This window comes from Adelges cooleyi, unplaced genomic scaffold, assembly GCF_023614345.1.
Source record: "Adelges cooleyi isolate 19-005CV unplaced genomic scaffold, UGA_ACOO_1.1 ACOO_flye_CR_arks_rails_tigmint_CR_PRNA_247, whole genome shotgun sequence".
Lineage (NCBI taxonomy): Eukaryota > Metazoa > Arthropoda > Insecta > Hemiptera > Adelgidae > Adelges > Adelges cooleyi.
In genome coordinates this window covers 10428416-10441797 of record NW_026095912.1, presented here as the reverse complement: position 1 = coordinate 10441797, position 13382 = coordinate 10428416, and the positions used below count along the sequence as shown (strand labels likewise).

The 13382-nt window shown below is 30.7% G+C and overlaps 1 protein-coding gene across 3 annotated transcripts in view; it reads right to left on the bottom strand.

Moving 5' to 3' along the window:
- LOC126836837 (serine/threonine-protein kinase BRSK2) overlaps nucleotides 1-6726 on the bottom strand; it is a 56104-nt gene extending 49378 nt beyond the window's left edge. For all 3 annotated transcript variants that reach the window (XM_050570491.1, XM_050570492.1, XM_050570493.1), the window contains exon 1: nucleotides 6186-6726. In XM_050570491.1, the coding sequence (XP_050426448.1) occupies nucleotides 6186-6285 (100 nt within the window). In that variant the 5' untranslated portion in view covers nucleotides 6286-6726. The remainder of the gene's footprint in view (nucleotides 1-6185) is intronic.
- Nucleotides 6727-13382: the final 6656 nt, after the last annotated feature.

Below are 13382 nucleotides of genomic sequence, written 5' to 3'. Positions count from 1 at the left end.
AGAAAAAATAATCAAAACATCAAATCATGAGATATAAGGGCTTTCTAATAATACAATTTGTAAATCATTTAGCAATAAGGAACTGATGTTAATAAATTAGGTTTTTTTATTTTAAAGAGGAAGGTTTAGACTAAAAATAAATAGGCATTCATATTAATAGTAAATATAAAAGCGTAAGGAGTAGATATAAATGGAACGATGGAGAAAAAAGATTATATTCACCAACCTCATTTGTATGAGATGTAAGACAAGAAAGTGAAAAGTTTTAAAGAATCGGACACAACTTGTGCAGTCTGTCAACACGCGTGACAACAAGTCGAGGGTTTAAAAACACAATGTTGTGTTACTTTTAGATAAACTACAGATTTATTTTTATAAATAAATAAAAATGTTAAGTAAAAATATAAAATTTATTTACGTATCTGCGTATTATTATATTTTCCGACATCCAATATTAAAAAAAAAAGCTATACATTTACACTCAAGAGTCCTAACTAACATAAATTAACGGATACAATAATATTGTATAATTTACTTTAGTTAAACATATTAGTTACTTTAAATTTGTTGTTTTTTTTTAATTTTTAAATTAGTTATGTTAACAGTATTGACGTTAATTTAACAATTATTTGTTTTTTATTTAAAGCAGAAATAAAAAAAATATATATATATCTTATGATAAAGGGTCTGTTAGGATGTATAACTATTCATAACTGTCGCCTGTCACAAACTATAATTACTACACCCGTTTCGGTTTGTTAAACACTGCGGTGTTTGGGTAATGAAGTGTAAGTAAAGCAAATCTGATTTTGGGATGACGAATAAACCGTAAGTATAGACAAAAAAAAACGATGTTTGCATTTGGATAAAAAGATTAAGCTGCTGCTACTCGAATCACGCTTGTCATTCGATGAACATTTAAATATATTATGTCATACCTAACACGGTTAAAGCATATTTATTTTTTTACTTATCCTTTTTATCACACAACTTAACAGGCTCACTTAATAATTGAAACGATGCAAGAATTACTAATACATATTTACGAAATATATGCAAAGTTCTCAGTACAAATATCTTACACTGGCAAACAGATTATTTTCTATTAAATTATATTATACCAAAATATGTGATCATCATATTATTATGACAGAAAAATGTTTTTTTAACTTATTTAAAAGTTACGGCCAGTTAGAGAAGGAAAGCCAGCGCTGAAAAATGTTTAGAACAATTTGTCATCCGTGACGTTGGCTTGATTGAGTTTCCAAATTATTATCACAAAGAATTAAAAAGAGCATAAACTAAATGACGAAATAATCATATTAAAAAGTTATTTTTGTCTGCCCCGAGATTACTTTTTTTAATTTTGTTTTTATTGAGATAAGGCTTCGACAACAAGGTTATTAAACCATTTTTACAGTTATTTTATTACTATTAAATTTAATTGGATACATTACAAAAACGGTATTATTAATCTACATTGTGTTTTTTATTGGTTCTATCAGTATTTTTTAATTATTGGACTATTTTTTTCTATATATATTCCAACTATGATATGTAATTGTTAGTTCAGTAATTAAGACTTTTTTTTAAGTATTACATTCATTTTTTTGGATTATCATAGCATCCTTGACAGCGATTTAAAAAAAATGTTTTAGCCAAACATAGCTACGCAGAATGCGTTTTACTAGGTCCATGGTTGTTTTAGAGCAAAATCACATGAAAAAATCAAAAGATAAGAACATTTTCAAGACAACGTCATGTCCGATTTTGAAAATAATAAGGTCGAAAAAAGGTATAACTGTTATATAAATGTAAAATATGTGATTTTTTTTTTTTTTGTCATAGGTATTTTGCTCTAAAATTATTAGAGGGTGAATAAAACGCATTCTGCGTAAGTATGTTTTAACACTAGAAAGCTGTGTGTGTAGCGTTCTCTTAAACAGACATTCTACAACAACGATAGGTAATGTATAGGACCAAAAGTTAAAAAGTCTTACTCGACACCAAAAATTGATATATTTTTCAAATTAAAAATCAACATGAAAGCCAATATATAGTATGAAAAACAAAAAATATCATTGACTTTTTATTTTTATTTTTGGTAGACATTTTGAGTTAAGGGGTTGAATTTGAATTGTAAGGTGAAGCTACTAAGTAGTGTAGTGTACTGTGTAACATTTATAATATATTATCAAAAATGCAAATTCAGTAGTCAAGTCTTCTTTATCAATGAAAAATAAGATAAAAATCAATACATTTTTTTTTTTGTAATTTTGGTTATATATTTTTACTAAATACATATTATATCTCACTCGTAAAACACTAATAGGTAAAACTATTAATTTTATTTTTTATATTTTATAGTTAATATAAATTACATACATTCATACATAATTCATATACTTCTGTGAACTATTGGTGGAATACATTAAGAAAACCACACTTTAGCCTAAATGAGAAGAAATAAAATAAACGTAATCTAACTCTAACCACCATTTAGACTATGATGCTAATGGAAAGGCAAATAACGTTTACATGCATATTTTATTTAATATTTACAAGGCAGATAGAACTCGCAGACAGTAACGAGACAACGCCGGGTCGACCGAATGTGTTAAGTTTTTTAAAAGTTTCAAAAAATCTTATCACTTACTTTTGCGCGAACAGTAACAGTTATAATATGCTTTTGTACTGTACAACAACAAACGGTTACAGCAGTATCATTAAAGATTACTTACACATAAAAAGTATATGCATGAATGCGTTTGGGAAAAACACAATATTATTGTATAATACATTATGTATTATACATTAGGATACGTTGTACATTTATCATTTTTCAGGGTTGTTTTGACGTTTTTCGTTCTGATCGCCATCAAGTTAAACATATTTTTTTTTTCGTATCAACCTATCCAGGCTTTGTGAAATAATTGTGGTTATTCAGAATTATATTTTCATATATGTTAATAAAAAAAGGCAAAATGCAATATGTACATAGCGGAATTGCGGAGTTACCTTTATTTAGGCCTTTAACTATTGAGTAAGTAATAGTGAGCGCACAAGCTATACACACTGTAAGTACAATGTGTCTAAGGTATAAATATTTATATAAAAAAAAAAACCTCTCGAAATCTAAGGAAGCACAGCTGTACCAAAATTTGGACAGAATATAATTTCCAAATTAAATTAAATGATAATTATTAATGGTTCAAGTTTTGGCTGTATTCAGAATTTAGACAACGTAGAACTAGTCGAGTCCTATCAGACTACTTAAGACTCCTATAATAGCAACGGAAATCCTAGGCATATTCCTATTTCCTGTACAGTGTATAGGAACGATAAATTCCTCAGCGATACCCTAATAAGTCATCCCATAATCGTTATGCGAGTTTTCTTAATTTACTTTCCAGTGGAGTAGCAAACAAATCAATTATTCTGATATGATGAAAAATGGTAAAATTACATCAAATATGCAGATTTTATACTAATTTAACTTACTCCAATATAATTGATCAAGAAGCATAATATATTGTTACAAACTAAAACAGTTTCTTCGGTTTATTATTATAGGAATAGCTAACTATTTCTCGAATCAATGCCGAAATGATTAGAATGTCGATTATTAATAGTAATATGCAACGGAATTTTTCTTGATGTATAACATTATACTTGTAATTTTTATCCTAAGTAATACATTTAAAATTTTTGTTTGATGGTCACGTTATTTTGTTTCAATTATTCATGTTTATTTTTTAATAAAAGTGAGTACTCATATTATAGTATGTTTCGTATTGATTTTCTTATATGTACATTGTACAACAGTATTGATAATTTTAGTTTTAACTTTATTAGTATGTCGACTTCTATGATGATAATAATAACAATAATGATTAGTTGTATTATAATATATAATCGTCATCCAGCTTTTTGTTCTTTTTATAAAGCTTGTTAGATCTCAGATTTATCGTTTAAAAATATTTTATAGCCTGTATATGTTTTACCCTTGAAATGCATATGAAAATGAACAAAAAATATGTAAACAGTACAATACGCCGGAACGTTGTAATGATTGCCTACACAGAGAGCCGGCTAAGATTAATTTTATTGACACATATTTTTTTTTCACAAATATAACCCAGTTGAAAACGACATTTATCCTAGTCGTATAATTTGTTAAACGCATTGTTTATACTTAACAGTCGTATATATCTGATTGTTTATACAAATTAGTGTTTCCAAAAGTTAAAGAGATTCTACAAGGTGATGCATTAACTACCGTGTACAGGCTCAAAATAATGTTAATTTTTTGGCATTATAAAGCTGAGAAGATTTTTCTTGTAAACTTTAGTACAATACAATCTCTTATTGTTTCCATACTTTTGTATAAAATCATTCTTCTCATAGAACTAATTTATTTACTCATCAACTTTTTCAAGCGGTATTCTTTAAATTTTATTACATTTCACTTAAAATAATAAAATTTTAAAACAAATAATTGTTCGAGTGCACACGTTTTTTTAATGATAATTTCATATTTATGTGTATAAAAACAAATTTAAATTTCAGCAGTGTTTACCCGATGAAATCGTTTCTTTGATCACTTATACATTTGATTATGACTAAGCCTATATAGTCACAATCGAGTGATACATTTTAAATTGAAGTACATTTTATTATTATGCTTTTTAAAAGTACGATTTTAAAAGTTTATGGGCAATAAAAATTAGCAAATGTAGATCGGGTGAGTAGAGTGTGCTTGGATAAACATATTATTACACCATTTTCTCACAGTTGAACTTAAAGTATGAACGTTGCTTTATACATTTAAGTTTTTAATTAAAACATTTATTTATAAAATGTATGCTTCAATTTGGCTAGTATTAGCTTGGTTTTAGTCAATGAATCAAGCTTTTATATTTCTATTATATAAAATACATGTTTGAACAATACAAATTTGTGTCCACATATTCACCATAATTTTAGTTCGTCTATGAAATTTTCTCCGTGTATAGACAATGCCTGTAAAATGGTCCAGTTTTTACATTATACTTATGTTTTTCTACTGTTGTGGAATTGGCACAGGCATTTATATAAGTGTAAAGTAGTTGTCTATAAGGTTTAAAATGATTTGACTGCTATAGCTTAATTTTAATTTAAAGACTATAATAATCATAATAAATAATCGTGTCCAGACGTTACTTTAATTCAAATATCTTAGCGTGAACATGTTAAACCACCGCTGCTAAGCAAACTCTGCATTTTAATTTAGTTATAATATTCTATAGAGAACATATAAAATAATTTTTATTCTGGTCAAACCTTTAAGACCTGTTAAAGAAACAAAACACTCTTTTCATTTTTGAGATTTTTCCTCTGCCAGATTAAAACAGTTAAAGACTTAAACTAATAATGTATTATAAATTACAAAACTAAAAAGGCGGTTTTATATAACATAATATAGTTGTTCTGTTTAATGGCAAATGAACCATGCTTTAAAAGCCTTTGTTCCGTTTTTTTAATTCTAAATGCACTTTTTATACTGTTCCATTTTGGCTTTAAGAACTTCGACCATTAATAGGATTAACTAGGTATTGTAATTGAAGAGAGGCTATTATATGCCATCTTTTTTTTTTTATTCTACTTGAAGACTGTTTAAACTGTCAAAGCTTATAGAAAAAAAGTTCAAACCTGAATTAAATAGAATTCAAAAAATCCAAAGTCTGTGAGTTTTTAATTATAACCCAACAAATGTTTAGTATTGAACAAGATTTATGCATTTTATTGCATTATTAAAATGAATCGGACATTAAATAAAAATCTGGGTTCTCTCAAACATTGTTTCGCATACGCAAATAATAACAATGGCGTCATACTGTACTATCAACACAACAAAAACACACACACTATCTATGTTTGATTGTACTATCTAAACGTCTGATAGCGAGGCCGGGTTATATGTATTTTTATATAAACATTAAAATATATATATAAGCGTTAAGTGAAGTAAGTATAAGCAAATGGGACAAATTTAAATGATATTTTCCGAATAGAGCAATGGATGGTTTACAAATACTTTCGGCAATGACATGTCAGCGTGGGTACAATGCGACTAAATAAATATTGTCGGCGTTTCCGAGCCGATTTTCTAATATTCAAAAATAATACTCATCGAGTCGACTTACCGGTCTGCCCTTTGCCCAGTGTCTTTTCCAGCCTGAACGGACCCACGTACTGTTGGATGGTGTCCATGGGCGGCGGAAACGGATATTGTTCGGTTTGCATTTTTCGGATTTTTCTTCTTATCGCAACAGCTTAAGCCGGTGGTTACGTCGGCAGAGCGGATTAACGCACAATTAAGATTTGATCGGCGTTTTCTTATCAGTTAGAAGCCATAGCACCGTGGCCCGGCCGCGGTATGCTGCGAGTGGTAACCGTGACCGTGATAACGGCGGACGTGACGCGGAAGACGGTGTCGCGCCGGCGGCATGTCCGCGGACGACCACGCGGTAACCGCTTGCGGTGGTGTATCGTAATTCGTGGACGGCCGAGAGACGGGGAGGGTAAAATTCACTGGAAAAAAAAATATTTCCACTACCAATGCGTAAGTACTCGAGAAAATACGAAGGGAAAAAAAATAAAACGAATTATTCGAATAACCGACGATACGGCACCTCCTCCGACGGTCGGTCCGAGTCACGTGCCACGACGTACATGTAGCGCCGGCCGAATGTTTCGCTTAACTGCTTTGGCGTTACGTTATATATAAAGGGTGGGCCGCCTCTGTCGTCGACGGCGAAGGGCGATACGGTGGCGGCGGCGGCGGCGGCAGCGGTGGTGTAGTCGCGCTGCATCTGCAACGCTATATCGATGGCGCGAGCACGCGGTGGAGTTATTGACGGACCACGGCCGCCGCCGCCGTTGCCGCCTACACGCAGACACACACACACACACAAATACGACACATAAACACACGGCATACGACGAACACTCTGTATAATATGTGTATATATATGTATATGTATTGTAGAAGTTTAAATATATTACCTATGTATAAGAACAGTGACCAGCAAGGGTGGTCAACGACCTTGTTACGGCCCCAAAGGGGAGGAAGATGATTCGCCCCGGGCGACAATACACCGATTACCCGTTTTAATAATAATGATAATGTAATATTTAGACGGAACGATCTACGTTTAATTTGGAATAAATTTGCCTGTACGTTTTATAGTTGAACTATAACTAGAGTTTCAAACGAAATCTTTATTGTTAAACGTACAGAGTGATCGTTTAACGTAAAACACTATCAATATCGTATACATTTAGTTTACTTTTTTAGTTAAGAATACATTTCTAAAAATGTTAACCAGTTTTGAATAATTACTTTTAGTTTTTTTTTAATAAATCTTTTATTCAGTACAAATACAATTTGTACAATAATCATTTGTTTAAATATTATTCTTACAAATGCAAATTCAATTATACGAAGAGGATCTAATTTGAATTACAGAACAACGCAAATTTCACGCTATACGCTAACTTTTTCTATAATATAATTGTGTTAGCATAAAAAGTGTTATATAAAACCTACATTATGTATATTAATTAATTATCAAAAATTATATTTAATATTGAGGTACAAAATTATTATTAAAAAGGTAGTTTTTAAGATTACCTATTTTTAAAACATAAATAGCACCCTACATGTTTGATTTGTCTATCAATTGAAAGCAGAATGTTATAATTAATATAATCACAGTTAGATAACCAGTTTTTAATAAAGTAAATACTTTTTGTACTTTTTGTGTAGTTACTCATCAATATTTAAGGTGCGGTTGATAGTGTGTTCGGATATGCATAACACCATAGTCCACCCCACCCTTAGCCTACATGTTTAAACACAATTAACTTAAGAAGTATTTAAATATACTTAATAATATTAAAAACTGGTTATCGATCGGCATAACAGCTAATGCTATTGGTAATGGGCATTAATGAGCTGTACGGTGAAAAGTTACTTTTTTTTTATTAACACATATATTTTAAACTGCATGAACAACGCACATTTTATAATGCACTTATACATCCGGCATACGGGAGACAATTAACAATATTAGGTTTCTCGAAAAAAGTTACAACTATGTTTTGTTTTTTTTAAAATCATTTTTATTTATGTTATTTTTAGTTATTATAAAACTAACGAATATGTACCTTTTTACGAGATAAAAAAACTAATCAAATTGTGGTTGTTTTTCCGTGATTTTGAACTTGCAGGGGAGGTAGATTAAAAATTCAACTAGACCCAAAATAAGTACCACCTGTTGTGACAGCTAGAAATATTATTACACAACTTATTTGGAACTTTGACGAGTATTTAATATTTATGTATAAACATGAATACATTGAGATGTATTTTATGAGAGTGGGAAAACAAAAAAAAAATAGTTAAAATACAATGTTTTCACCCATTTTAACTATGGTTAGACAACCCAGTCTAAACATAACGCTAACTAACTAGAAAGAGTTAGCTTAACCGCGCTTTATACATGTAAATCAGTTACGTTAATCAGTCAACTAATAAATTAACCGACTAGTTGAGTAAATAAAACATTTAACTTTTTAACTAATGCTCAACGCCATTGGAAATAAAACGTTTCATTTGAACATAACAAAACTGTTGTTCGTCCATTGTGTACTAAGATATTATAGTATAGAGATATAGGTAGTATTTATCGATTTTACAGGTCTACATGTTTGGTCGATAACGAAGTCGGCTCTCACACCGGCGTCGGGCCCCGTAATTTATGTTATCCACTTTTTAACTTCACTTTTTATCATTACCGTTATTTTTTTACTTTTCAAGTGCACGCCGTGCCGTATAAGCTCGGCTGAGCGCATGTGCTTTGTACATTTTTCGCCCTCGCCGTCGCCGCCGGTTACATAAACGCGTGCAAGGGATGAACACCCGAAAAGTTTTTTTTTTTTTTTTGTGTGTGTGTATGTGTATCCCTTGGCGCAAATTATTATAGCATGGTGGCGACGACGCCCCGGAATTCTTTGCCGGAGGAATAGGGAAAGGGCCGCCGCCACTCCTGTCCGCATAGTCTAGGCGGGAAACGTCGCGTGCGATAGGTCCTTATCGTCTTGCCGACTACCGGCACCCTTATCACCCACCCCTCCCCCCTTATCGTCCAATCCCGAGTTTTTTTTATTTATTTTTGCTTTACTTTATTTTTACTGTTTGTTTTAAGCGCGGCGGCACGACTCCTATACAGATAACAAACAACGTTATCAGTTATATATAACCGCGATAACGGCAAGGTGGTTCGCACCCTTGTAGCGGATTCAACAAACGGGCATTTAGTATTTACCTAAGTCTAAGTCCCCAAAAACACAATACCGTTAACCTTTCATTAGAAGTCGCTGTATTGACAAAAAAGTAAAAAAAAAAAAAAAACCAGAAAGCAAAGAGGTTAATTGGGATGTACCACAGATGATTGTCGAGGCGCTTGGTGGTTCATGAGTTAAGTATCCAGACGTGGACAACATTAATTCTAACACTTTTTTTATTGTTATTTAAACTCGTTCCAATAAAATTAATATTACTAAGGTCGTTATAAAAAATATATAGGTATGTCATTGTATTTAATATTTAAATTGAAGGGCTTGGATACAACAACCAGCTAAATCCATTTTTTTCAAAAATTGTTCTTTCATGGGAAAATGCTCACGAAAAATGTATCTACATTTTGGTGGAACAAACTAAAAATACTACAAAACGCATGTTTCCCCGCCTATAGTGATAAACGGAATAATGGATTTTCTTTGACGCTCCTGAACAAATTTAAAAATTGGATTTATCTGGTTGTTGTTCCAAGCCCTTCAATTGTTACATAGATTTTACTTTTTATAGATTCGATACGAAGGTTTCAATGATGTACCCTTTTTTTGGGGGGGGGGGAGTACAGAGGTTTTTTAACCAATTTTTATCACATATAAAGAGTATAATATAATACCATAAAAACTATGTACTCGAACTAATAACTATATAAATATTAGTCAAAGGTGGAGGATCTAAAAAAGACGCAAATTCTGAACGCAACAATAGATTTTTTGCTGCAACCAAACCTATATACATTATTTTACTGGATAAAAATCAATACTACCAAATAAATCAAATTAATTAAAGACAAAGAGCTCAAGGCCATACGTCTAACGAACTTTTATAATATAAATAGGTAATAGTCGTAGGTATTAGTCTAAAAGAACTATTAAAAAAATCAATAATTAAAATGCAAACATACCTTTTTGTGTAGCTTCATAAAATATAACAAATGTAGACAAATGACTTCTAAGAAACGCATTAGCCTAACAATAAGACTGTTATAATTTATAACCAAAGAGAAAACATAAAACAACTTTTCTTTTGAAAACCTCATCCTAAATCTTAAGAAATATGACTTTGTTTGCTTTTTCCTCAAGCACTTAATACACTTTTATACTCGAATAAAAATCACGATTTAAAGTAACTAAAAATATCATTAGAGTTTTTTTGAATGAGTTAAATAAGTTTCGTTTTAATATTTAATGCTTAGGTGCCTCTCGATTTAGTACAAGCGTATGCCAGGGTGAGTCCTCTGTTTGATATTCAAATAAATTCGAAGCCTCTTGTACCTCATCGAAACGGTACCTTTCAAAATCATCCTCTCACATCATTATCAACTGTGCCTTACGGGTTCAATGGATGCACCATCAATGGCTTTTCTATTATAATAATATTGAATTTACAAAATTATAATAATATTTCGTTTGAATTGCATGTGATTTATGTTAATGATATTATATAAAGAGTAGATATTGGTACCTAGTTTTAATAATTAATTTCACAAATTTGAATTTTTGTAATATTGCAGAATAAAAAAAGAAAAAAAAATTGTTTGTTCAATAGAGTTATTCCACTGTTGTCACAATAATGGATTGGATTTTCAAATACTATTTTTGAGGTGAAAGATCTTTTGATGTTTTTTTATACACACAATTAATACATTTTGCTCTGGTTCCTCCTAGATTTAGATTAGAAGAAAATATGATTAATATTTCTAATTTTAATGATGAGGTTATTAATAAGTTCACGAAGAGGGCCGAAGGACCTTTCCAAAAATCACCACTGCTGTTTAAACTTTGTTTAAAAGATTTCGACGATGCCTGAATAAATGTCCATAACAATGATGTAATGATTTGATAAAAAAATTTTAAGACTTAAGGTGTATACCTATATCTATAGCATCTCTGCACCGTATCGAAGCTAAAATCTAGAAAACATGCCTTGACAGACTAAGAAGTCTGTCATATCAGGGGAAGTCATGTGATCAACAGTACCCTTCATTGGTTCTGCATGAAAACAAAAAAAGACTAAGAATCGGTCACTCGTCCCAAATTCCCTATTTTAATTTAAGAACCCTCATATTATTTTTAAACCTAACCGGAGTCCTTGAGAAAAAATTATGATTTGAAGATACCCAAACGGAAGAAAGAAAAACGATAACCTTCTTAACGCTCCGCCTATAGAAACTTAGATCGGGTAATCTTCAGGGCAATCATCGGGTAACTGTAGGGTATCCTTAAAAATGTGTTCAGGAATTCATAAGGATACCACAAGGGTTCTCGGCGCTGTTAAGGATTCCTCACTCGCGGTTGCCCAATGTAAATAATTGGAGCTTTCAGTGAGAAAATCCAGTGGTTCTTATACGTCGCACTCAAACACATACCGACAGATTTTAAACTATATTATTATGTTAAAATAACGTCTTCGTATTGTATATATTTTTTTTATTTCACGAGATAATCGATATTCACAACTAAGATTTCCCCCTTGAAATAAATCTGTAAATGGTATTTGAATGATTGGTAGTGGCATTAAGACGTATAACGTTGGTTTTCTTTTAATGCAACCGAAAATGTCATGTGCACCATATTTATATCGTCTAGGGACCACCACACGTCAATAAAAAAACTATTAACTACATTTAGGTAAGACAACGTCCAACCAACTCGGGAAAATCGTTCCAGCGACTGAGCACTGTTACTTGAATTACTCATAAATCTTCTTCAGTCATTCACCGTTATTATAATTTACTACAAACTTTTTCATAAATAATAATCATAAAATCGACGGTGTGTCACGCGACTTAGTCTCTATTCAAAAAGATGTCTATAAATTACTAGGCAAAGACACTTTCAATATGTTTTTTACTGGTTTGTACAATGCTTTTAGAAATATTAAATTACAAACACTCTCAATTATCTGGAAAAATTCCTTGCTTTTTTAACTCTTGATAAAAGTATTATCAAATAATGAAAAAATGTTTGTTTGCATACTGATATAGGTTACATAAATAAATTAAACTAATTTAAAAAATGCTTTATAGTTTATACCACTAAGTGAATAGAATTTGATAATTTAACAAATTTAAGACAATTAAGAATTAAGAGCATCTAATACTAACGTTTTGATAGTTTTTTTTTATAACATTAAATAATACGCACTGACAATTATACGTCGTCAAATATAAAATCAAAAGAAACACATTCTTTTACGTTTTTTTTTTAAAGATTAAACTCCTAATAGTGAACGCAGCATACAAACTGTCTATAATTAAAAATTTGTAAAATTCAATATACATCGAGTTAGATTTGTTGATATATTTAAATTTAACTAATATATGGGTCGTACATTGTAAAAGTGGTGTTACTACAAATTGTTGTTCTTATCGTTATAAAATTATTAGTCTTATTTTGAGTTTCAGTTGTCTCTAAGCTGAAAAAATACAGTATAATAATACACATTTTGAAACTGAAGAAAACAACACAAGTTTTTTTGTATAGTCATAAAGCAACTTTTCGATTTACAATAAAAGATAAATACACTTTGCTAATTAAAACAAGTTGTAACTTTGTAAGTGTATTTAGTTTTATCTTAATATTTCAACTTTAATTGCTAATTAAAACTTTTTGTTACTGACCTCTTTACTATAAATACACTAGAAACCCGCCCACTAAAAAAAAAAATAATTAAGGATAGACATTTGCGCTTACACCACAGCAGTATTATTACATTTTATGGAACGACTACTAATTTTTAACCAATAATTTATTCGAAGGAACTGAGCACGCAAAAAATACTAAACAAATGCCATCCAGAGATGGCCAAAATCCGAAACTCCAGATTTTCAAAATCCCAAACCATAACACTTTGAAATATGATTAAAAATTAATTAAAAAATGCATAGTAAAAAGGTAATTGGGTATTACAAAAGACGGATTTGGCGTGGGTTGAGAAGGGCCCCTTACTGTAAGCAAAATTAGTATTGAGTTGCCAATCA